At 43.7% G+C, this 24912-nt stretch overlaps 1 protein-coding gene across 4 annotated transcripts in view; it reads left to right on the top strand.

The window, feature by feature from the left end:
* Window positions 1-24912, top strand: part of LOC134533951 (vascular endothelial growth factor receptor 1-like) — a 103759-nt gene that overhangs the window by 63557 nt on the left and 15290 nt on the right. For 2 of the 4 annotated variants that reach the window (XM_063371789.1, XM_063371788.1), the window contains exons 10-19: window positions 6899-7055; window positions 8045-8218; window positions 12211-12366; window positions 13673-13800; window positions 14650-14821; window positions 14929-15029; window positions 18691-18845; window positions 19791-20008; window positions 20990-21161; window positions 24710-24819. In XM_063371789.1, coding sequence (XP_063227859.1) covers window positions 6899-7055; window positions 8045-8218; window positions 12211-12366; window positions 13673-13800; window positions 14650-14821; window positions 14929-15029; window positions 18691-18845; window positions 19791-20008; window positions 20990-21161; window positions 24710-24819 — 1543 coding nt within the window. Of the gene's footprint in view, window positions 1-6898; window positions 7056-8044; window positions 8219-12210; window positions 12367-13672; window positions 13801-14649; window positions 14822-14928; window positions 15030-18690; window positions 18846-19790; window positions 20009-20989; window positions 21162-24673; window positions 24820-24912 lie in introns of all 4 variants that reach the window. The other 2 variants (XM_063371786.1, XM_063371787.1) reach the window with 1 other exon arrangement.

Here is a 24912-nt window from a genome sequence, read left to right as displayed (position 1 = left end):
AGGACACTCGCCAGCTTCTCCCCGTGAACTGCACCCCGTTGTCCGTCAGCAGGACCGCGGGGTACCCGTATCGCGGGAAGAACTCGCGCTCGAGCAGGGCAATCACGGTGCCGGCTTTCACGTTTGGTACTGCGAACGCCTCCGCCCAGCGGGTGAAGACATCCGTGACCACAACAATGAATCGCCGACCACGGGACGTGCGAGGATACGGCCCCATAATATCCACCGCCACAGTGTGGAAGGGATTCCGGGGCCGTCGTGGGACCTGCTGCTCCTTGCCGTCGGGTCGCCTGGACTTCCGCTCCTGGCAACGCAGGCAGGCCCGCACGTAGCGTCTCACTTCTGCCGCGTCGCCAGGCCAGCGGAACGTCCGTCTGACCTCACGCAGCGTCTGCTCCGCGCCCGGGTGTCCCGCCAGGGGGTGGTCATGCAGGTAGCTCAGGACCCAGCGCCTGGCCTCGGGCGGCACGTGGGTCCGCCACCCGCTCGACCTGTGAGCCCCCCTGGTCTGGAGCACCCCGTTCAGGCTCCGGCAGCCCGGTATCACCCCCTCCCCACACTCTGTCAGTCGGGTCCGGGTGTCGGGGTCCCGGAGTTGCGCCGCGTGGACCCACGCCAGCAGGTCAGTCATAGTCTCGGGTCGCGCGTCGGGTGCAGGAGCAGTGGGGCTTGTCAGCGCGTACAACGCGCACGGTCGCGGCACCGAGTCCTCTACCCCGCGCTCACGCTCAGGGAGGAGCACTTCCTCCCAGCCCTGGTCGTCGTGGAACTCATTCTCAGGGTCCGGATTCCGGGACAACTCGTCGGCCAACTGATTTTCACGTCCAGGAATGTGCTCGACCGTGAACGAGAATTCCTGGATCAGCATGGCCCACCGAGTGAACTTAGACTTCCGGCCCTGAGCGGAGTCCAACCAGCGGAGGCATTGGCTGTCGGTTCTCAGCGTGAATGAGCGGCCCTCGACGTGGTGACGGTACCTCTGTAGGGCCCAGACCACCGCAAGGCACTCTTGCTCATTCACGTGATACTTCCGCTCAGCCTGCCCAAACTTGGCGCTGGCGTACTCGATCACGCGCCTCTCGCCCCGGTCATCCATCTGGTACAACACCGCCCCCATCCCCTCCTGACTCGCATCCGTCTGGATGAAGATGGGGCGGCTGGGCACCAGGCGTGAGAGCGTGTGACAGTTCCTGAACCGGCGCTTCACCTGTCGCAAGGCCTCGTCCGCGGCGGGGGTCCACCGGAACTTAGTCTTCGGCGACAGTAGGTCCGTCATCGGGGCCGTCACCGTGGCGAAGTCGGGGACGAAGGACCGCAGCCAGTTGAGCAGCCCCAGCAGCTTCTGGAGCTGCTTCCTGGTCTTCGGTGCCCCCTTTCCCTCTATTAGCTCCAACTGCTCAGGTCGGGGGCGGCACCCCTCCGCCGTCACTATGTGTCCTAGGAACTCTATTTCCGTGGCCCCAATGTGGCATTTCTTTGGGGCGCACGTCAGTCCGTGTCTGGCCATACGTTCTAGCACCAATGCCAGATGGTGCGCGTGTTCCTCCCACGTCCTGGACCAGATGATAACGTCGTCCAGATAGGCACTGGCGAACTCACCAATGTACCCATCCAGAACACGTACCATCAGGGCCTGGAACGTGGCAGGGGCGTCCATGAGACCAAACGGCATGGCGCAGAACTGGTAACGTCGACCGTCTGGTGCCGTAAATGCCGTCTTAGGGCGGTCCTCCAGACATACCGGCACCTGCCAGTAGCCTGATTTTAAGTCTAGTGTCGTGAAAATAGTGGCGTCCCCCAGTCCTGCCAGTGCGTCTGTGATATTGATCTGCGGGGGCGGGGCGGGAATGGTCAGTTTGTTTATCGCCTTGAAGTTTACGCAAAAGCGTAGACTTCCGTCTTTCTTGGTGGCCAGCACCACCCGTGAGTTATACGGGGAGGTGCTGGGTTCCACTACCCCGTCACGTAACATCTCGTCAATTTGAGTCTGTATGGCCTCCCGTTCCCGGATGCCAAATCCGTATACCTTCTCAAAGGGAGGGCGGTGCGGTACCATCGGTATCCGGTGCTCCGTCACGTTTGTCCGTCGTAGCCGGTCCGCGGCCGCAAATACCTGTGCCTGAGAGGTGAGGACATGGTTGATGACATCGACGTACTCCTCTGGAACACCGTGCTGAAGGTCTTCTAGGCGAATGACTGACTGAGGGGGACTGGGGGGAACCTGGTGCACGCCGTACACCGTCCAGCGCCCCTGGGTGCCGAAGTGCATCCGGCCAGCTCGTACTTCCACGGTGGCGTCGACCTCGTGCAGCCATGGGACCCCCAGAATCAGCCCCTCGCGGAGCTCGGGGACCACCCAGGCCTCGACGTGGCTAACGTGACCAACGATGCTCATTGTTACCTGAGTGATGCCCCCTGCTGCAACGACGGCATCCCTGGTGGCCAGCTGCACCAGCTCCCTCCGCGGTGTCACTGCCTCCGCTCCCACCAGGTGGGCCGCGATGTAGGTTCGGCTGGCGGCGGTGTCCACCAGGGCCAGCATCTCCCGCCCGTTAGCGCGGACAGGAATTCGCAGCAGCTCCGGCTCCTCGGGGCCGACCTGCCCCAGCTGTGCAGTCGTCTGTCCCCCACCGCCCCCGGCCACCTGGCCGTCCGGGCGTGGGGAACTCGCGGCGAGGTCCGCGGCTCGCTCCGGCGCCGACGTGTTGACGTTCCGGTGGTCCACCTCGTCGACGACAGGTCGACGAGGCGGCTGGTCCGGCCCTGGTATAACCGGCCTCAGGGCCGCGGTGGTGGCGCCGGCAGTCAGCTGTCCCTGCACGGAGATGGCCGGCGGGATGCCTGCGCTGATGCTCTGGTTGTCCGCCCCGTCGACGGCGTGTCGACGAGGCGGCTGGTCCGGCCCTGGTATACCCGGCCTCAGGGCCGCGGTGGTGGCGTCGGCAGTCAGCTGTCCCTGCCCGGAGATGGTCGGCGGGATGCCTGCGCTGATGCTCTGATTGTCCACCCCGTCGACGGCGTGTCGACGAGGCGGCTGGTCCGGCCCTGGTATACCCGGCCTCAGGGCCGCGGTGGTGGCGCCGGCAGTCAGCTGTCCCCGCCCGGAGATGGCCGGCACGATGCCTGCGCTGATGCTCTGATTGTCCACCCCGTCGACGGCGTGTCGACGAGGCGGCTGGTCCGGCCCTGGTACACCCGGCCTCAGGGCCGCGGTGGTGGCGCCGGCAGTCAGCTGTCCCTGCCCGGAGATGGCCGGCGGGATGCCTGCGCTGACGCTCTGGTTGTCCACCCCGTCGACGGCGTGTCGACGAGGCGGCTGGTCCGGCCCTGGTATACCCGGCCTCAGGGCCGCGGTGGTGGCGCCGGCAGTCAGCTGTCCCCGCAGTTGCCTCGGCGTGGGGACAGCTGATGAGGAGTAGTCCCGTTGTCCCCTGCTTCCCGGCGGCATACAGGACGTTAGTGCGGTAGGCGCCGGTGGTGGTCGACGTGTTCTGTCAGTTACTGGGACTGCCGGTGGCTGGCGGGCCGGGGAGCGGCACCCAGTTGTCCCTCCGCCCCCGGTCCTGCGTTTCCCGCCTGCGACGTGTTGCCTTCGCGCGCCTCCTCCCACGCGGCTCTGGTGGGGCAGAGGCGATGCCAATGGTACGCGTCCGGGCAAAAACGGCATCGCGGCGGACGTTCGTCCCTCTCTCTCGTATCTGTCCGCTCGTGACGTCCTCCTCCTGTCGCAGCTGGTTCCGGGCGTTCCCTGGTGCCACCGCGGTCTGTTGTCCTGCGCGGTCCCGCGCCGCCGGCGTAGCTCACCACGGCCAAGTCACTGTCCGTGACCTCTGTGACGGTGACCCCCCGCGGCCCCGAGCGAGCACGGGGAGCTCTCGCGCCCCTGAGTGCCGTCCTCCACTGCGACATGTCACGTTCGATCACGCGGGCGAGGGCCACGAACTCCTCCGTGTCACGACCAGCAGCCGTCCTCATGAAGGGGCGAAACTCTGGCAGCAATTGTTCGACAATGGTTGGCAACGCCGCACTCACGTCCCCACTTGTCCCCAATCGGCGGAACATGCGTAACTTCTCGTAAATGAACTGCTCTGCACTCTCGTCCTCCTCCTGGTTTCGGCAATAAAATGTCCGCAAACACATTGCCCGCGCCTGATCGTTATCAAACCTAGTTTTGACTTGGCGTACAAAATGTCCCCACTCGGTATCAAAACTCCCGGCCATTGACCACCAGTTCCTTGCCTCACCGCGGAGCTGTCCCGCCACTCGCGGCGTCCACTCCGCCCGTCGCACTTCGTACAGTTTTAGGAGGTGTTCACACTCCCGCAAAAACTCCCGCGGGTCCTCGTTGTCTCTCCCCGCAAACTCTGGCAACTCAAACTGCGCGCTCACGTACCGCACTACCGGCCCATCTGCGTCCGCGTGCCTGTCCCCCTGTTCCCGATTACTGTCCTCAACTGTGCTGTCCGTGCTGTTCGCGCCCTCGGCCGCGCCGCCGGACCCGCACACCTCGTTTTTTACGTCCATTTTCGCGGAGTCTCCCTCCTCACACAAGTCCGTTTCGAAACTGATTAGATCGTATCTTTCTTGTCCCGCCTGTTTCCACGCCATCCTGTCCTCCTGTGCTCCTGATCCGCGGATCGTGAACACAATCTCCCCCAGTAATACAATACGATCCTCCCCAGCGCGTTATCTTCAGTCCGGGATACCGCTGCACCGCCGTCTTGTATTTCTGTCCCCCACGACGCGCTATCTCTCGCCGAAACGTCTCGTGTTCGCGCCGTTCCCGCGCTGCGTTATCTCCCGCCGGCGCGCCGGCGCGACATCTCGAATTCGAGCCGCTCCCAGGCCGCGCAGCCGCACCTGCTTCCGTTCTGTCCTGCACCTGCGCGCTTGCGTGCGCTTGCGTGCGCTTGCGTATGCTTACGGCCACACTAGTTGGGCGCCAAATGACGTCCCTCGGCTTCAGGTCCCCGTTTTCCCGTTGAAATGAATGTCCTGTTATGCCCGTACTGCCCTCGTCGGAGAGGTGTGGGTCCAGGCCAACGTGGCCGGGACCGGGAAAGGCGGGACCTGGAGGGAGAGTGAAGTGATTGCGAGGAATGTTGGTAGGTTGTCGCAAGCAGAACACGGCATTAACGAATTTCACGAGCCGTCTTTTATTAACGCTTATAAAGTCCTGCCGCAGCCTGGCGGAACCGTCGCGGAACAAGTGCCCTACCACGGCGACACGGACTCCCTGATGACGGGGCGGTTTTATTAAATACGTTTCGGCGCGAATCGTAAAGTTTATTAATGCTAAGCTGACCCAGTGAGAGAGGGCCCGAAGACGGAGCGCTGTACATACGCGGCCCGTTACGTAATGTTCTGTGGACGGCGAAAAGTTCAGAGACTCGTAGCACCACGTTCGCGTTGTAGAAACTGCCCGCTAGACACGTCTCCCGATGACTCGTAAGTTAACAACGCTAAGCTGATTCGCGGTGGCAGCTCAGCTGCCGTGACAAACTGCGGACTGAGCGAACGTTCAATCCCGAGCGCAACGTGCGCGGCTCGCGGAGCAACGAACACGTCTGTCTCCGCTCGAGACCAGGACGCGACTGCCTCTCCCCGCTCGCCCGCGGGCCGGCGCCCGCGGGTGGCGGGGAGGGAGGGGAAAATCGGCCGGCGTGGGAGAGAGCTCCGTCCCGCGGCGCGCCAGGCTGCAATTACATACTACGGCGAAACACTTCAGAAAAAGTTATTGAATTATTTACAAAGACATACACGAGACATTAATTACACAGCGAACTTGCACAATGAATAATAAATAAAATAAGTTAATTACACACATTCAAATCCCTTAATCGTTTACAAATATATACACACTGAAATAAAAGATAAAGTCACATAGAAAAAACACTCGTTGGCATGCTAGGGCGCACGCGGGTGCGTCCCTGGCCGTCGCACACACTGGGGTTCACTGGGGGGAAAACAGGCCCCCTCAGGCCCGCGTCGGTGGCCAGGTACGGCCTCTGTATCTGGGAGGGTACGACGACTGTCGTCAGTGTCTACGTTTTGCCGCTACATAATGATTTGCCAGAGTTGAGACATAGAATTGAAGAGGCTATTGCTTCCATTACTCCAGACATGTTGACCAAAGTGTGGGAAGAATTGGACTTTAAATTGAATGTGTGCTGTATAACTATGAGGAAAAATATTGAACATTTTTAAGAAAACTAGGATAGATTACCATCAGTTTGATGTATGATTTGTTATAAATAATCTAAATTAAACTATTATTATATACCATTGCAACTGGGACATTATTTTATGAACAACCTGTATTTTGTTATTGCAACTATATATTTGTTTTGCTAAATACTAACAATTATTTGTTTGTATCTCTGTTTACAATAAAAATTAACTACAAAGTTAATTTATTCAACAATGCATTTCATATATTTAGGCTAACAATTTCTTGTATCTCTATAATATGATAAAAAAAAAACGCTATCTCTACATTTCAATGTTAACTAAGAATCGTCAAAATTGCATATTTTTTAAGTTGACATTATTTCATTTTATGACTATAAATTATAATTTAAAGTATTAAAGAGAGTATTAATATCATAAAGTTAAATTGGGCACACCATTACGTTTGGTATGTCAGTAATGTTTACGAAAATGACTATAAATGGGTTTATGTTGCGTTCATGTGGGTCCGCCATCTTTGTGTCACATTTACATTCATCAACTTCTGTTCCATTCACAAAATTACTCCTACCAAATGCTGTATACCAATAACTAAGGTGTTTACACTAAAAAAAAAGAAGAAGAAGAAAAAGAAGAAAGATGAAAGAAGATGGTTTTGGGACATCAGAAAAAAAAAGGGGGTTGCAGTGTATTCCTCGTCTGTTTACAGGTGAGCTTGTACACACCCCTCACAATGCAGGAAAGTGATAGTACATCGTGGAAGTCATCACTCTTCGTGCCAGCTGGCCATGAGTCCGGACAAATCAAGTGCGTGGCCAACAATTCTGAAGGAGATGGAAACAGTACCATCAGCTACATTGTTACAGGTAGGAATTAATTTTTTGATCAATTTTTTTTTTTAGTAACATACTGTGAAGCTTCTGAAAATAGTGTACCTTAAAAAACAAAGTCTGTTTACTCAACAGATTGTTTTGTGGGTTCTGATCAAAAGTATACTTAACACGAGCCACTCACCTCCCCTTATCTACCCGGTCTTCCTTCCACTTTAACTTTTGTGTTTACAAGGAACTTGTTGTGTGAAGGACATGTTGTCACAGGCAGTTGGTAGTGAGTTGAATATCAAATGTAGAGAGTCCAAAATAAAAAAATAATTCAACAAAAAATGTTTTCCTATACATTCAGTGAAAAGCTAGTTTTTTACCATGTGATGATAAAGAACCTCGTGAAAATTGATTTTTCTGTATCCCTTCTTGGTATGCGAGACTAAAATCAGAAATGAATGCAATTCAATTTATAAGGAATTAATTAATTTTTTAATCAAGAGATTATTAATTTCTTGTTAACTGCGGTTACCTGATTATACGAATAATAACATAGTACTTGCGCGACATAGCTTTGCTTGACATCTTATATTTTTGTAAAATCATGGTTTTTCAGGGAAGACATCTATTTAGATATAAATAAACTTGAAAAGCAAAAGTTAACTAAATATATATTTTTATCCAAATCGTTATTTATTTGTACGAGCAATTCAAAGTTTAATTTTTTACGCAGTGATCGGAATAGTTAGCATCACATGTCACTCAAAACATTGTCTCAGTTTCTACTGTAAGAGTTGCACTTTTATATCTCCCTCCTTATTCTATGGTCAGCCTCGTATCAACGGTAGCCCCTAAAATCAGTTTATTATTTTTATTTTTCACTTATTTGTGCCTTGTACGTACATTTTGTGGGAATATAGAACTTTGCAGTGCTGAAAGTAAAATTAGCAGTTTGTCGTCGGTGCTCATATATTTTCGAACAAACCGCATTGTGGTGCTTTGGCTGTGTGGTAACGTGTGTATGGTATCTCCAGACGTGCCGTTTGGTGACGACGGGATCTGGCTGACTGTGGCCGGAGTGGATTTTGAGTTGGAGCAGCAGCCAGTGGAACAAGACGACGTCTTTCTGCACTGTGGGGTTTCTGTCGCAAACTACACCCGTGAAGTTCTGTGGTACAAAAACACTGAGCTCATCACAAACAGCTCAGGTAACAGTCACTTGGCTAAATTTGCAAGACCTTCCTTGTTAAGTTGATATCGTATAAATTTTAAACCACTGTGACCTTTAAACTTTAAAATTGAAAGAAAAAAAAGAATGCTAATTTTTACTCTCCAGGTTATTAAAAAGCCATGTTTTTAATTCTTCTTTGCAAAATAATTAGACCTTTTATTAATGAACTATTTAACTCCACGTGTTTACGTGTTGTAAGTAAAATGATAACTAATTGTGCAGATACGGTTATTGAGTAAAACAAAATTAGCGAATAACCGCACAGTTACTCAACCCTACTACCTGTGCCCAACGAGGCAATGTTTTATATGTTCGCAAGAAAAAGATACTTACTTGGTGATGAAACAGTAATATATTTAACACTCAAAATTATTATGGTTTAAATGATACTCCAACAATTAGCATTTACAATTATAAATACGGTTATCACAAATAAAAACATAAGGTATCTTAATTCAGTAAAATATGGCATGCCTTGAAAGTACATATGTATACTGTTCACCAGGAAATATAAAATTTTTTTAGCAATGGGATATTAATATTTTATTTGTACAGGTTGGTGTTTCTTAAAATAATATGCAAGATCTTACATATATATACATGTATGTATGTATGTATGTATGTATGTGTGTATGTATATATATATATATATATATATATATATATATATATATATATATATATATATATATATATATATAATTAAAAAACAGCAAAAAACAGGGTGATAGCATCAAATGTAGGCCTGATGGGTGTCAAACAGGCTGCGACAGGTCACATTTTAACGGATGTTACGTTCGCGACTTACGGTAAGAGTAACATTGCACCCCTGATATGACGCAACCTGCTGTTCTCCGAACTGCAAGAGCAGCTCAGTCTTCGCCTGCTGGTTAGACAACCCACGGAGCTTGAGTGAGGTGAGGAAGGAATAGTCTCGTTCATTTGACTGTGCCGCAGACTCAGAAGTATCACCCACTGCCCATGCTTTCTGCACAACTTCGGCGAGCAGAATAAAGAACATTGTGGTTAATAACGACTGTTGCCCATGGGAGGGTATATGTACTCTAATTTTTGCAGTTGCAGTAGAGATGAGTTCCGACGTGCCAAGAGAGAACCAGCGAAGCTCTGCCTCAGCTACGATGCCCCACCGACCGACAAATGACAATGTAAACCCTGTCACCAGGAACCACAGTGGAAGTGTTGGCGTGATGTAATGAAGCCTGGAGGTCTTGGGTTTGAGTCAAATATCGAAGACTACCTATTTGCTCAGTGTGTTGAATTTAACAAACAAGTAAATACTGAGTGACAGTAAGGCAGTGGCGAGACTAGCCTGAGGACAAATGTGACTGGTTCGAATCCCTGCACGAGCGAGCAACACTCATTCAGCGAGTGCGAGTGACCCCACGAAAGACCGCAAAAATGAGTCAATGACTGCTAGAGGGGGGTTTGTGCACAACGACAGACAATGGGATGTTACAGTCTGTTAACGGTGAGTGGCACTCGCTCTGCTAGTAAGCAGGCTGAGTGCAAGACGTCAGCGACTACAAGGTGACGAGTCTTTGCAGCATCATGCAGGGCTGGTTCGAGTCCCGTTGCACCAGGCTGGTGTCGTCGAGGACGGCGAGTAGTTCTGGTGCTGACGGCACGTGGAGGTCGGGCACTTCATCACTTCCAAGCGCCCTGGCGAGCTAGGATGAGTTCTACGACTCCTGCTACCATGGGCGTCGCAACCGGGAGGGACGGGGGAGACACGTCCCCCCCAATAATAAAAGTCTTCAATTTCGTCCCCTCCAATAATATATTTAGTTTCGTAGTTATATTATTAATATGATTTCTGTGATATAACCCATATGTTGCCCATGGTGCATTTAGTCCAATCGTGGTAATGTGAGCACTGTGTTTTTACAAATTTGTTCTCTGAAAATACTTTTTATAAAAAATAAATTATATATTGCAACCAACTATAATTAGAATATTTAGGAAAAAAAAATGCCTAAAAACCACTGTTTTGCACCTTCAAACCCCAAATTTTCCTGGGGGAGGACCCCCCGGATCCCCCGTTTTTTTCCCAGAGGATGGATATTCCTCAACAACTAAATCAATTGCAGTCCCCCCTAAAAAATATATCCTTGCGACGCCCATGCCTGCTACAGCTTCTGGTGAACCACTGACCTAAAATATAACATAGCAAAATTATGCATTGCCTGATAGACTTTTTACGTGAATCAAAAGGCAGGAATATTCCTGTTTTAAATTATATTCAATACATGAAAATAGTTTATGGATGAAATATAAGTTAAACCACCAGCTACAACTTGCTATAACCCAATGGACAATAGCTTATGTATGGCATGTGATAAAAATGTTTTGGCTGTCAATAAATGAGAAGTTGAATTAAATAAATTGTGATACATACTAATAAAGTATGTGTTGAATTTAAACTACTAACTCCTTTGTAATGTGAATTCAGTATGTATGTAAATAATGAGTATTCTTACTTATTTATCACTAGTTTTGAAAACAGGGGCTGTAGTTTGAAGTCTATCAGGGTCCGGACTAGCAACTGGTAGAGATCAAAGATGCACTTATGCGATAACAGGGGTGTGGCCCGATTTTCTTACAGGGAACAGATCTGAAAGTGTTTCTAATTAATAATGAACATGAATTCTTTACAAAAATTGCTCACTATGATTTTATTACATATTCTGTTCTGAAAAACAAAAAACAAAAACATAATAGCATTACAGTAGAAGAATTTATTTTATTATCACACTATAACATGAATGCAGCAAATATTCTGAAAAAATTATATTGAAAAATGATTACTTACTTTACATTGTAAAGGCTGCAAAAACATGACAGGAATGAAATAAGTTGATTATGTAAAAATGAATCAAGGAATTAAAGTGACACACTAATAAAAATTTACAATACTTTACACAATAAGTTACGTTTCATAGACATGTAGTTACGTAAGGACTAAATGCAATGTCCCGTGGCTTCAAATCAAGCATAAAGATACAATGATTAAAGCAATAATTTACAAGCTAATGTTAACACATGATTATACAAACGTGAAGCATTCATAGTTCCAGGGTTTCATATAATTTTAAACATTGCTGCGCAATGCAAGCGCATACAAAAAAATCAAAGAAACGACTGCAATGCGTGTCAAACAGGACATCAAAGATTGCAAGCTGCCCAATGCAAGATAACAAAGTGAAAGCCTCAGCTTGAAATTTAAGATACTCGTATCTAGCAAAATTTACATTAGAGAAGAAAAAAAATAGTTTAAGTTAAAGTATAACCAAAAATAAAACCACTTTGCACGAGTGTAACATGCTCAGTGTGCAGTGATGCACCATGAGTACGGTGAAGCTACCAGGTAAACGAATGCACAAAGCTCAACCAAACAATAATTTTGAAGCCTAAATATGTAATTTCGATCATCAAACTTCAATGCTAGAAGTTAAGGGAGCGGCCACACACACCAGCACTATTCATTCTCCGTACTTACTTCGTTTCACACCTGCATCTTCGACATGTGCTCCGTGGAACTACTACGCTAACGATTCGCTAGCAACTACATGCAAATAGCAAAGCCCTATCCTAACGGTGACCTCGGTCACAAGCAAACAATTTTAGAAGATGAAAGAAGCAAGAGAATAAAAGGGGTTGAATTTATGCTAGCACTTGCTTATGTGCACTACGGAGGTGCTATCACAGCACACCAAAGGGTAGGGAACACATTACTGGGGGAGGGAAGGGGAGAGGAGGAGGGGTGGGAGTAGAAGACGGTTGGCGTGGGCATGACGTCACGAAGCAGACGATTCCACGTCAAGTTCTTGTAGTTATAGTTTACATGAGTGTAAATTTTTTACACCACTACAACACTTAATAATTTTCAGAATTATGAACGTATTGATTTGTAAGTAAAAATCTTAATGTTCATTCATGCGTTTGTTTCAGAATATGCCGTTCTTAACACCAGCACAAAATACTCACATCGTTCAAGCATACACTTTCCTCGTATCAACAAGAAACATAATGGCAATTACACGTGCCAGGTGACAAATTATGATGAAAATAATGTAAATCAGTTCCAGTTCTCGATTGATATCAGAGGTAAGTAATAATTGTAGCATTTAATTTTTAATTTTTTTCTTTTATATTAGTTTTCAGACCTTCAGTAAAAGAGTATACAGGCAAAATAAGAGTGGTTAATTAAATCTCTTCCTGTAATGAGTGTGAACAATGTGGGGGGGAGGGGAAGAAGTATTTCCACAAATAAAAATTCAAACTGAACATTTGAATACGTATTACACTTACACTTAAGTGAGTCTAGAGCAAATTTTTAGTTTGTTACTTGCTCAATGCATTTGCAAACATAGTCTTCCTGTTATAAACAAGCTTAAGACTTTCAAGTGTTAAGAAACATGTAGGCTGGAGTTAATATTGTCTGTCAGAGAAATTGCAGTCCAGCAGTCCCATTGCGGAAATAGCACAGTCGAAAATGTTTTTAAAGTTAAATTTGTTGATGGATCAATACGTGAAATCATCCAGTTTCTTTAGGTGGAGTTCAGGAAGTGTAAACTGAGTTCATTTTGAAAATGGGAGAAGGAAAAGAACCACTTTGCTTGCTGTTGGCTTTCAGATTGTTTCATTTTGTTGTTGGGAAAGATAGATATCGATATGGAACAGTGTATTCTGGATTGTATCTGGGAAGAGAGTAGTTAAGGCCCAGTATCTGTTTTGTTTTGTTGTTGGTTGGGTCTTTTCTATAGTTGTATTGTCCTGTGGTTTTTTTTTTTGCTTCATTTTAGGAAAACTCATTGAAATTCATATAATAAAATAAATTTTTTTTTTTTGCTATTGGACTTCACAAAACTTGGTGCTATGATCACAGGCTTAGCAACTCGACAGTTTGGATGTTATTTTGCCCACATAGTTAATTCACTCTTTTAAACGTCTGCTGATTTCTGTATGCTGTTTTAGTCTATTATAGATTATTAGCTGATAAACCCGTGCTTCGCTACAGAAGCTTACAGGTAGAGCACTTTCGCACTGCTCATTAAACATGAAGAGTGTGAACTCTATACGTATCTTGCGTTAGTGTTGCTCCATGACCTGCGATGAACCTATGCACCTACATTAGCTATCTAAACTTGTTGTGTTTAGATATACTGTGATGAGTCAACAGTATACAGTGTTCTTCACAAGTGTTAGTGAGGGTCAAAAATCTTTCTCCACGCTGTGTGAATGACAGGCAGACAAAAACTCCCTCTTTTATTATAGATTATTGGACCAAGAGAGTACATCCCAATTGTCGCAAAGTTGTAAATTACTGGGTTTATAAATACTTAGGTACCTGTGATTGAATCGTGTGATTGAATTTTAAAGGGTCATCCTGCACTTTATTTACTTATTACAGATCTCCAGGCACCTAAAATTGTCTACTCAAACATGAAGCAGGCTGACTGGAGTATTTTCCAAGGCGACATGGTTTCCTGGACTTGTAATGTGAGTGGAGCTCCGAGTCCAAGAGTAATATGGTACAAGGTAAAATATTTTAATTTATTTATAATTTCCTGAAACTTTAAAATAAACATATCTTTCGGAAGATTAAGTTACAGATGGAAAACAGTAGTTGTCTTAATAATTTTCAAAACCGATGATACGAGGCTGACCATAGAATAAGGAGGGAGATATAAAAGTGCAACTCTTACAGTAGAAACTGAGACCATGTTTTGCATGACATGTGATGCTATCTGTTGGGTGGGTCCATAACTACTAGCAAAAAAAATCAGGTGGGATGTTAAAATCCAAAGTGTTAGCTTTATAATGATAATTTAACTAATTTATGATTAAATGCTTAGTATAATATACTTAAACTGTGCAAAAAAACACTTAATACTGTTTTGTAATAAAAAGTTGTGTTCTATATAAATTATATGAGATGTAATATTTCTGGTATTCCACACCACAAAACATGTGGCTACCAAAATAAAAAAAAAACTATCAATGTTTCTATGTTAGTAAGTAATAAATTATGGAAGCAATTATCTAGCGGGTGGGCCCAAGTTGACTTCAACAACCTAAGTCTTAGTCTTGGCAATTAGTTTCTCCCCCATGAGGCTGACTTTATACACTGGCCCAATCCTTAGCAATTTTAATGACTAGTTTCTACTTTTCAAGGCAGATTTTACGCTATTGTTTCTGCTTCCATTTACACCCTTTTTTATATTCAAGTTCCAAGTAAAGTTGCTTTCAGGGCTTAACTAAAAGTGTACTAGGTATGTTATGTTAGCCATAACTCAGTGCAGCAGATACTGTGACTTCCAGACTGCATAGGCGTTTATTTAAATAGAAAAAAAATTACTGAGCATTTTTATTTTTTTTTTTTTTCAGAACAATGAGCAATTTAAAATTGGCGTGGACAACACACAGCGTATAACACTAGGTAAAAACAACTTTACTCTGAAAATTACGTTCACTCGGGAATCTGATGATGGAACTTACAAATGTCTGGCGAAAAACACTGCTGGCGTTGTCTCCCAGGAGTTCAGACTTAAGATAAAAGGTAAGGTACCGTGAGTAACACATCAAAATCACTGGAACTGTATGTTGCCTTTAAAAGTGTTGTTTGCTTTCAAGACTTTAGTGATGTGAAATTGGTTCTGTTTGCAGACAAGACCAACACCACAGGCCTGATTGTCGGAATAGTAATAATGGCAATAGTTTTCATTGTAGCCATAGTAATATTTGCTTACAAAGTCCGTGAAGCACAGGTAAAAAAAAATTTTTTTTATCCTTTTGTTGCTTATTGTGTTTGTTCCTTCTGTGTATTTTTGTTGGTGTGTGCAGATATTTGGTAACATAACAGTGTTTGTAAAAGTACCTATACAAGAAATGGATTTGGGCTCAAATACAGTAAACTCCCGGTATACCGCGCCCCGATAGATCGCGGAATCGGGTATATCGCGGGTCAAACCATGTCCCCCAATCAGACATGAATAATAATAATAATAATAACACAGTAGAACCTCGTTAATTCGTGATGGTCGGGACCGAGATAATCACGGATTACCGAATTTCACGGACTAGCGATTAAAAGCCCGGAAGGTCTTGTCAAGCTTCTCGGACACCGGCGTGCAGCTGGGTTAAGGCCAAGGTCATGTGACGTAACATCCACCGAGGCTTACTGCGCCTTGGCAGCAGATGGATAAAAAATAGTAAACTCTCCATTATTCGTGTTAATTGGGACACGCCGATGCCCGGATAATTAAAATCCTGTAAAAAAAAAAAGTAATAAACCCGGATAATCCGTTCACGGTAAGGGCCGTCTTCGAATTAGTCTCGGCTTAAAAAAATACGGCACTGCCTAGCCATTAGTTCACGGTCATTTACAACAGCCGAAGAGAGAAAGATAAGATCGTGCTGAACTTGCACACATAAATTTTGGGTAGCCCCCCCCCCCCCCCCCCCTTCACATCACTTCGTCCAGCCGAATGCCAGCCAGACACGTCACTCGCCAGGCGCCTGCCGTGCGTTGGCGGGTGGAAACAAACAAAGGGAGACGGGAAGCAGAAGTCAGGACATCCCCCTCAAGTTTAAAGAGTGACAAATGTGACAGCTGAAAGGGGGACGACACAAAGGGTCGGTACAAACAGCGTTGCAGAGTTTGGCGGCCCATGCGAAGGCTTGCAGTGTTTTCCGGCCGCCGGCCCGCGTGACGTGAATTTTAAGCGCTGACAATTTTTACTTCTCTTTTTTTTTCTGCACTTTTAAATCGTCCCGGATTATCCGATTCCCGAATTAGCGCGTCACGGATTAACGAGGTTCTACTGTAATAATAATGGAATAAATGGTTGATAGCCGATTAGGATAATTTTGCGTTGTAAATAACAAACTAAGCATCGGGCAGAAAAAAGCCTAGGCGTAGAAAATGTCCGCAGTGAAATTCTAAATAAGATATCTCCGTACATTATTCCTCTATCTTGTAGTGTTTTCAAATTATGGTCCAATCCAGCCCAGTGTTATTTTCTGAAACACTAGTTCTTAACATTTTTTTAACCCACAAATAAAGCATCGGACAGGGGACCCGATAAAGCCCACCGTCCAGCGACATTATCCAGCGTGACTCGGCTGGGGATTGATTTTGGATAGGTTTGGTTGACGGCAAGCGCTGGGAGGGGAGAGGCGAGCCGAGAATATGCGACCAAGACACTCGGGTAGACGGGAGGAGTGCAATATAAGCGCCAGTGTTGAGAGGGGGGAAGTCTGGTGACCTTGAGTAGTTCACTCATTTCCGTCTGCACACTTCTCGTGGTCACGTGTGTTGACAAGCGGAGACATATAAATGTTTTGTTACAACTTGAACCTACAGACGTAATATTATTCGTTGTATTATACACGTTCATCTTTTTACTTTGGTATAATGTTTTAACATTAAATAGTAAAGTAAATCAGCTAGCGTATTTTTAATCTTTGCCGAGGAATTCCCAGTGGTCCAATACTCACGTGAACCATACTGTACCACTTTTGCCGTGAGGTAGTAAACAAGCCCCGGAAATGTTTATGTGTAGCGGCCTCCCGACCTTTAACCAGAGGCTGGGGAATATAACACTTGCCGATCCGAGCCACACACACTCAGCAACTCGACACAGCGTTTGATGGAATAAGTAAAGACAACGTTTAACAGACTTTTTAATACGGCGCCACTGATTGCGCTAAAATTATTTTGGCGCAATTTTTGTATCCCACATGTGACCATTTATAATTTACTGTAAGCATGGATAACAAAGTTTAACCACTTTACACGATAGACGATTCTTTATTTTATATTGTACGAATGCTAGAATCGTTTTTCACGTATCTGCTGCATACTTTTTATTTTGTCAATCAAACTCGGTACTTTGCGATTCATATTCGGTTTGAAGTATTACTATGGCCTTTCTATTTAGAAGACTTTGACCACAGAATCGTGTGTAACCGCACACACTGCACTTACTTTGTTACGGACACTCAGACGAAGCAGATACTGTGGCTGACACCACGAGACTGGCAGCAGCTTGTGTGCCGCACGCCCGCACGTGTGTATGGCGGCGTGTAGCGCGCTCATAGGCCGTGCGACAAACTGTGCGCGGCATGCGGAAAAATTAAAAATTAAAAATTCAACATTTAATTATTATCTTTAAAATTTATTATTTTTATTTTTTCACCCGCGTTTAGTGAAAACTGCGGATGCAAAGTCCGCACAAAGGCGGGCCGTCTATACTGTGCGTGCTTGCCGACCTATTAGAACACAGGCGGTGTTTTATGCCTTTTGACCTTGGTCACATCGAAACATCGCGGTTATGCAACAACGCGGGTAAAAGTTATGTCCCCCGACAACCGCGTTAAATAGGGAGTGTACTGTACAACAAATCGGGGAAAAAATATCTAAATACAAGTAAAAAAAAAGTACTCTTGAAGAAATCAGTAAAATTACAAATACAATTTCTTTACATTGAACATGAAATTCGTAATACCTACCAACTGTCTACCTACCTATATGAAATATTACTTGTTCAGTGCTATGCTAAACAGAATCTTGATGTTTGAAGACAGTATGAAATTTCTTTAAACTGCTTGCCTTCAAGTTCAAAATAATTTTGCAGATAGTCATGTCATCACTAAATTCATTTGGAGTTTTCCTTGGCATAGTTATTACTATTATGTTTATTGTCGCTAAAGACAGATAGTACTGCCAGCATAATAATGCTATTGGTACCAATAGTTAGGTAAGTAATTTTTTTTAAACAATCAATATCATGCTTGAAGCCTGTGTATTGACCTGCACAGATTTATCTTTAGACAGGTCACAAGCATTTGTGCATGCTGTTTTATACACTGCACTGGGTACCTAGTAAGAATTTAATGGTTCACTAAAGCATGTTATCATCATCATCATCATCATCATCATCATCATCATCATCTGTTCTTATAATTACCATTCTCCTCCTAATTCTAATCCTTATCCTCAACATCTTGATCATCTTCATCCTCATCATAAAACTGCTTATTCTAACATGCACCCGGGTCAACAAAGTAAAATGCCTATCTTCCTCTGTCACTCCACCATTCCTCCTCCTTCAGTCTGTTCCATTCTTCTCCTCTCTCCTATAATCATTTAACTATATGCTCTTCCCACTTCTTCCTTGGTCTTCTTCCTTTATCCATCTGGAAATTTACTTTACTTACTCGAGTAAATTTTTTATATTGGTCGCCTACTGACTAGGCATGTCGCATCCTGCACCAGGCTGGTGGGGCTGTGGTCCAAGCAGTGTAGCATCCATCTGAGACGTCTGATCCATGCCTGCTGCTGTCTCATCGTGAGCCTTGCCGATGTCATTCATCTTCAGCCTGGCCATGTTGTAATGTTTCACAATTTTTTATTTTTTTTTGTAGAAATTCAAAAGAGAACTGATAGCAGCAGGACTTAATAATTTTGAGAAGGGTGCGATGGACAACTTCAACCCCGAACTGCCTATTGACGAGCAAGCAGATCTCCTGCCTTACGACAAGAAATGGGAATTCCCACGTGATAAACTGAAACTGGGCAAGTGTCTCTCTAGCTCTGTCATGAATGGCTTTTAAATACTTGGAAAACTGCAGGTCTAAATAATGGTTTAAATTCATTGCATTTACTAGAATATAATTTGACCATAAGAAAGACATTTTTGTCTGTCCATTCGTAAAGGATTTTTTATTTTTATTTAGTTACTAAACTGATGTTAATGATCCTTTACATATGTTTAAATATTTAGCACGAACCAACTCCAAATTTACTGATATGAAACAGGGAACAGTCAAAGTTTGGGCATGATTTAGCTGGCTAGAAAATTAGTTTGAAATTTCTATTTTTAATGGCATTTAAAGATATGGAAAGTTAAGAAATATGACAATATTTACAAACAGGCAATTTATGGCAGAAATGTAACACATCCTAAAATGTTTGCTGTCTAATGTTACAAGAAGAAATATTCTTGCAGTCTTTTAATAACATGTTACTAAACTAAAATCTTTTTATCACAGTAGTGCTTTCCTGCAGAAATTATCGACAAATGCTAGATTTTTATCATTAATGATGAAAATTGAGAACAATAAAACATTGTGGGAAAATTTTAAAATTGATTACAATTATATATATAAGGCTATGAATCATTTAACTAAAATGCAACATAGTAATAGCAATTTTATGGAGTGCATCACTACATAAATTTTGTCAAAATCTTCCTGAGATTTCAAAACTCACGATTAGGTTTATGACCATGTACACAAAATGTGTAGTCATACACAATTTCACTCAATTTTAGAAAAAGGTTTTTATATATTCTAGTAAGGAAAGAAAAAAAACAACTCATGGAACATTTATAGATACTGTCAACTGATAAGAATAAAAACTGTCAGTTTTTTGCCATCTCAACTGTTATTGCTATGAATAGTTCCAGCATACTCGCGTACCGTAGACTGTTGAGGTGCTGAGTGCGTGTTCGTGGTGCAGGCAGGCAGCTGGGGGCCGGTGCGTTCGGAGTGGTGAGGAAAGCAGAGGCATGGGGCATCATGGAAGGAGAGTCAGTCACCACCGTCGCAGTCAAGATGGTGAAAAGTGCAGACTTTGCCTACATCAAGGCCCTGGCGTCAGAACTGAAGATCATGCTGCACCTCGGGAAGCACTTGAACGTCGTCAACCTCCTGGGAGCCTGTACCAAAGACCTGAACAAAAGTGAATATACATTTCTTTTTTTAAATTAGTTTCCATGTAAACAAAACGTTATAGCATTCCAGAGTGCCCCAGGTTCAGATCCTGTCTCAGCCATTCAGCTCTCTGCTTTTAATGGTTTCCCTGCGTCATTCCAGACCTTGCTTCAGAAGAGCAAAAATATATGCAAATGATATACCATCAATTCGAGTTGACTTTGGTAACAATGCTATTCATGTCATCCAGCCCAAATCTGTGCAAATTCAGGCCAAATACAGCTTTGGCCCTGCTGAGCGAAGAATGTTACCCTTTTTGTTGAGCTGGGCTTCAACAATGCACAAAATGCATGTGGTTTGTTTGGGCCCAAAACTCTTCGCCACCAGGCAAGCGTATGTTGCTCTCAGTAGATTAAGGTCACTAGATGGCCTTCAAATTGAAGAGCTAGATTGCACAAAGTTAACCGGCAAGAGACCATTCAAAAATGACGCTTTACAAGAAGTGCATACATAGATAGAGAAATATTTCCAATTTTGTAAACTAAAAAGGAGAAAATAAATTTTATGTAAAAAATTGTTTTTTTTTTTTAAAAAACAACCTTTTATTAAACTGTACTAAAAAGTAAAAAATAACCCTAGGAGTATATGACATCCCAAAATTTTGGGCAATTCCCCAATAACATATATTACTATGAGTAAAATCTGACTATATGTATGTTCGTTTGGTGTGTTTCATCAGCAAAAGTAACATTAAAAAAATTAATCAATTTGTTGATGTTTTGATGTGATTCAAAAAGCTTGTAGTGAGCTTAAATATCTTTAATCAGTTTTTACTTAAAATTACCTATTTTACTTTTTATTATTATTATTATTATTTATTATTATGTATTCCCTATCCAGTCCCCCTGCGTACTTCCCTGATTACATTTGCATGTTGCCCGCACTAGATGTACATGTGTCTGGCTGTACATAATGGAAGTGATCTATTTTGTTGTTTATGTTTGTTCAGAGGAGTTCCTGGTTATCGTGGAGTTCTGTCGCTATGGCAACCTGCACAACTACTTGATGAGACATCGTGATAGATTTATCGATCAACTAGATCCTAAAACTAGAAGGATTGACTATTCTATAGGAAGCGAGCTACTGGCAAGATCCGTCTCGTTAAGCAGTACTAAGTCTAAGTAAGTATTTTTTGTCACTTAGTATATTATGGAATATTTAACTTTTTCTGAGGTATTTACTTGAAACTGCAAAAAAAAAATGTATAATATGTTGTGGTTGTTGGAGCTGCTGTTCTGCATGAAATATTTTGAAATAAAGGTTTTTTTTCTAGTTTAACCTATACCCTTAACTTTTAAGCTGAAAAAAACTAACAGTTAACTACATTTTGAAATATATTGTGTTTCTTCTTCTTCTTCTTCTTCAAGATCCTTTACATAGTGGCATACACACTCATGTGGTATGGGTCATGGGTTCAGTTCCTAGTATAACTCTGTTGATAAGCAATGAGTGGGTACAAAAATGCAATGTGAAACCAAGCATTTTACTACCTTTGTTTACTTGTAATACTATAATGTGTCAATGTACCCTCTTTTATCGCATAATTGTCGCACTCGCATAATCGTCGCACCTATATTTTAGGCCGTCAAAATTGGGATAAAAAAAACTTCTGGCGTAAATGTTGCATGTTGTTTTTCGTCCTGCTATTAAATGCAGAGCGCTTTGTGTAGGTTTCTTTTCCGTATAAAACAATGTATTTTAAAGTATAAATCTAATATTTATTCGGACATTACCACTTACTTTTTTAATTAACAGAAATACGAAGTTGTCTGACGTGTAAATTTTCTTTTAAAGACTTTTTAAACGTTATTTCCTTTATCTGACCACCTGCGTCGCCGCGGTGTACCGCTTATAAACATGTAGCCAGTGCTAGTTGGCATCATTCGTGTTTGGTTATGTTGCTTCCCGTATAGAGTGCGCGCACGTAGTCGAATATCGATATCTCGCCGATTGCATGCAACGCGCGCTCTCTGTTAGTGCCGAGTTAACTACATTTGATAGCCCGCATTCTTTCGTGGCAAGTATGTACTACGACGGTAGTTATGCGTTAGTTCACGTCACAGTTTCAAGTCGCTTACGTTCGGGTCACAGATTTGGTTTTTCTATTTAAAGTTGAAGAAAGGTTTTTGTTTAATGAATTATTAATATAAATTGTTTCGCGTGCTGTTGTATACTCCACCTTTTTTTAAATAAATGTACTTTCCATGAACGGGTTTTGTTTTTATGAATAACTTTACCTAACAAAATTATTTTTTCAGCATAATGATCGCACCCCTACTTTTCTTACTTGATTTTAGAATAAAATGTGCAACGATTATGTGAGAAAACACGGTAGTTGTTGGTGAATTTTCTGATTAGCTCACAACTTGAATTAACTCAGAAAATATTTGTGAACTACACTGCCCACTGTATATACCCAGATCTCTTCTAACTAAATGTTTTACCTCTGCTTAACAGATTGAACTGAAAAAAAAAATACTTTGCACTTGTAATCTTACTTTAAGTAAGTTCAACTTATGTGTTCATTTCCACTCGGAATACTTCGTGGAGCTTAAGTAATGGTATTGTGATGTGATTGACAATGGTGGATGGTTCTTAAGGAACGTACTGAATTTGTGCGCAAGTCACACAGGTAATGCTGCCACTAGTCGTTAATTTATGAGTGGGAATGACACCCTTAAGGCATACAATGATGGGGATGGTGGGCAGGTATGACGCATCCTGTGATGTAAAGGACGAGCTTCCTCTTCGTAAGTGGGGGTTTGCGGTGCGCATAACCCCAGCTAACAGAATGGACAGTTTATGATAAGCTGAACTTAGAAGTGGTAATGAATGAAGTAATTTGTTTATCCCGAAGACAGTGTAGCACCTGGAACTTATTAGAGGGCTAGAAGATGGCCCTGGAACTAATACAGCCACAGGAGAGGCTTTCAAGTACGGTAATTTCCACAGTGTACACAGAAAAACTTTCTTGTAAATGTTAATTCAAGAGAGAGTACGTCACAATCTCCCATCTATCGTTCATCAAAGAGCTGTTGGACACAATCCACTTTGAATAAATACTTTTTTTCGGCTATAACAACGTAAGATCCTATAACTTTCTCTTGGTGGGGCTTTCCAGTAAATTAGCTTTATTAATTTCAACATTGATTCACTACAGAACAAAACTAATTAACTTGATTGGGTAGTCTTGCATAATTATAAAATATATACATTATTGAAAGAAGTATTAAACTCAATGAAAGCAAAAACAAATTATACTAATGACAATTAACAGCTTTACATTAGTAATTTCTCCTTTTCGAGAATATTAATCTTTAACATTATTGTCTAGATGGCGTGCTGGATCCTTAAGAGGAACAGGCTTTCTGCTATTGATGGCTCTCACCATTTCTCAACAACTACTTGCTGCCTCAGCAGTACAATAATGAAGACCACCAGTGGATAGAGTTGCCTCCCTAGTTGATCATTGACTTGGATAATTACTGACCAAATGATGGAATGTCTCGGCCCATGGTGCCGGTGCAGCTCTTCAGACCAATGACAGATCTGAGAATGCTTCCCTGACTGCCCCTTAGCCCTCTGGCTCATTGGTTTATACAGCACATCTGTGACTCCATACGGCCTTAAAGCCCCAGCCGCATCTGCTTTTTCGTCTCCTGCTCATGTTCGTGATAATGCCCGGCCCTCTGGTGGCGGTATGTTGAGACCATTCATAGTCGAGGTTCAGCTGCAGATTGTTGTTGCAGGCGGGCAAGCTATCAGTCTCTGTTGACCCTGAGGCAACTGCCTCGCGTTGGCATTCTTAAATCAGTGATACTTCACTTGCCCGTTGCCTGCAACCTCATGCAGCCAGGGAGCTGAGAGCTAGATCTCGCCTTTCTCAGTGCTTGCTTTTGAAAATCCCAGAAATCCCCTAATCTAGAGTGCTGCTGTCCGTCCAATAGACAATAAACTCATCTTGTTACTGACTAGCAAGGCATATTGGCAGAACCATCACAGCTTTCCCAACACTTACAAGTCTGGGTCTCAGCTATGCTTGTTCTGGACTAAATTTTTAGTTTATGATTTAATTAATTTAAATTACAGTAATATGCTGCCCCTTTCTAAAGTTAGTTCTCTTTTAATTAATGAATGAGTGAACCACACAATAATATTATTCACAGAGTCTAATTCTTTGAGATGTCCATTTCAACTTTAATAGTCCCAGTTCCTCATAGTATTGTTGCTTTTAATGTTTATGATGGTCCATGCTAGTTTCTACATGACTTATCAAAAAACTTCTGAGTTTGTTATTGTGTCACATATTGCTTGTGTGTATAACCATAAGAGAGTATGCTTGTATGCTTAAAAATCATCTTTTTTTTTTTTTTTCATTTAGCACATAATTTCTGGGGTTGCTAATGTATGAACTAACTTTTAAATATATGTTTGCTGCATGTACATTTTGGTCTTATGTTTTTGATGCAGCTAAACAAGACAATTATTTTAATTTTTAGTAAAATAATTACTAGTTGAAACGTTGTAAGCTGGTAGTGAGCTACTGTAGCATGCTTGTGGTGATTGGCAGGAGCATGTCTTGTTGGCTAGTGTTGGCACTAACGCTCTGCGCTACTAACCTGGGTGTGTTTAGGCTGAAGTACGCGGCCTTATCATTCTCTGATCGCAGCGGTGGCCGCAACTCGTCAGGAGAAGGAACCAGCTACCTGGAGCCCTCGTCTCCTGCTCCGCGGAGCCCAGGACTGGACTCTGACTTGACGGTGTGCATGACCCCCACAGGTGCGTCACCACTGAACGCCCTTGAGCCTGCTCCGAAAACATGCACAATTGATGAAATAGTTTTCCTTGCAACTGATGCTCAATGACTTTTCT

Source organism: Bacillus rossius, chromosome 7 (assembly GCF_032445375.1).
Source record: "Bacillus rossius redtenbacheri isolate Brsri chromosome 7, Brsri_v3, whole genome shotgun sequence".
Taxonomy (NCBI): Eukaryota; Metazoa; Arthropoda; class Insecta; order Phasmatodea; family Bacillidae; genus Bacillus; species Bacillus rossius.
Note: the sequence above shows the minus strand (reverse complement) of the source record. Positions and strands in the feature narration are given on the sequence as shown.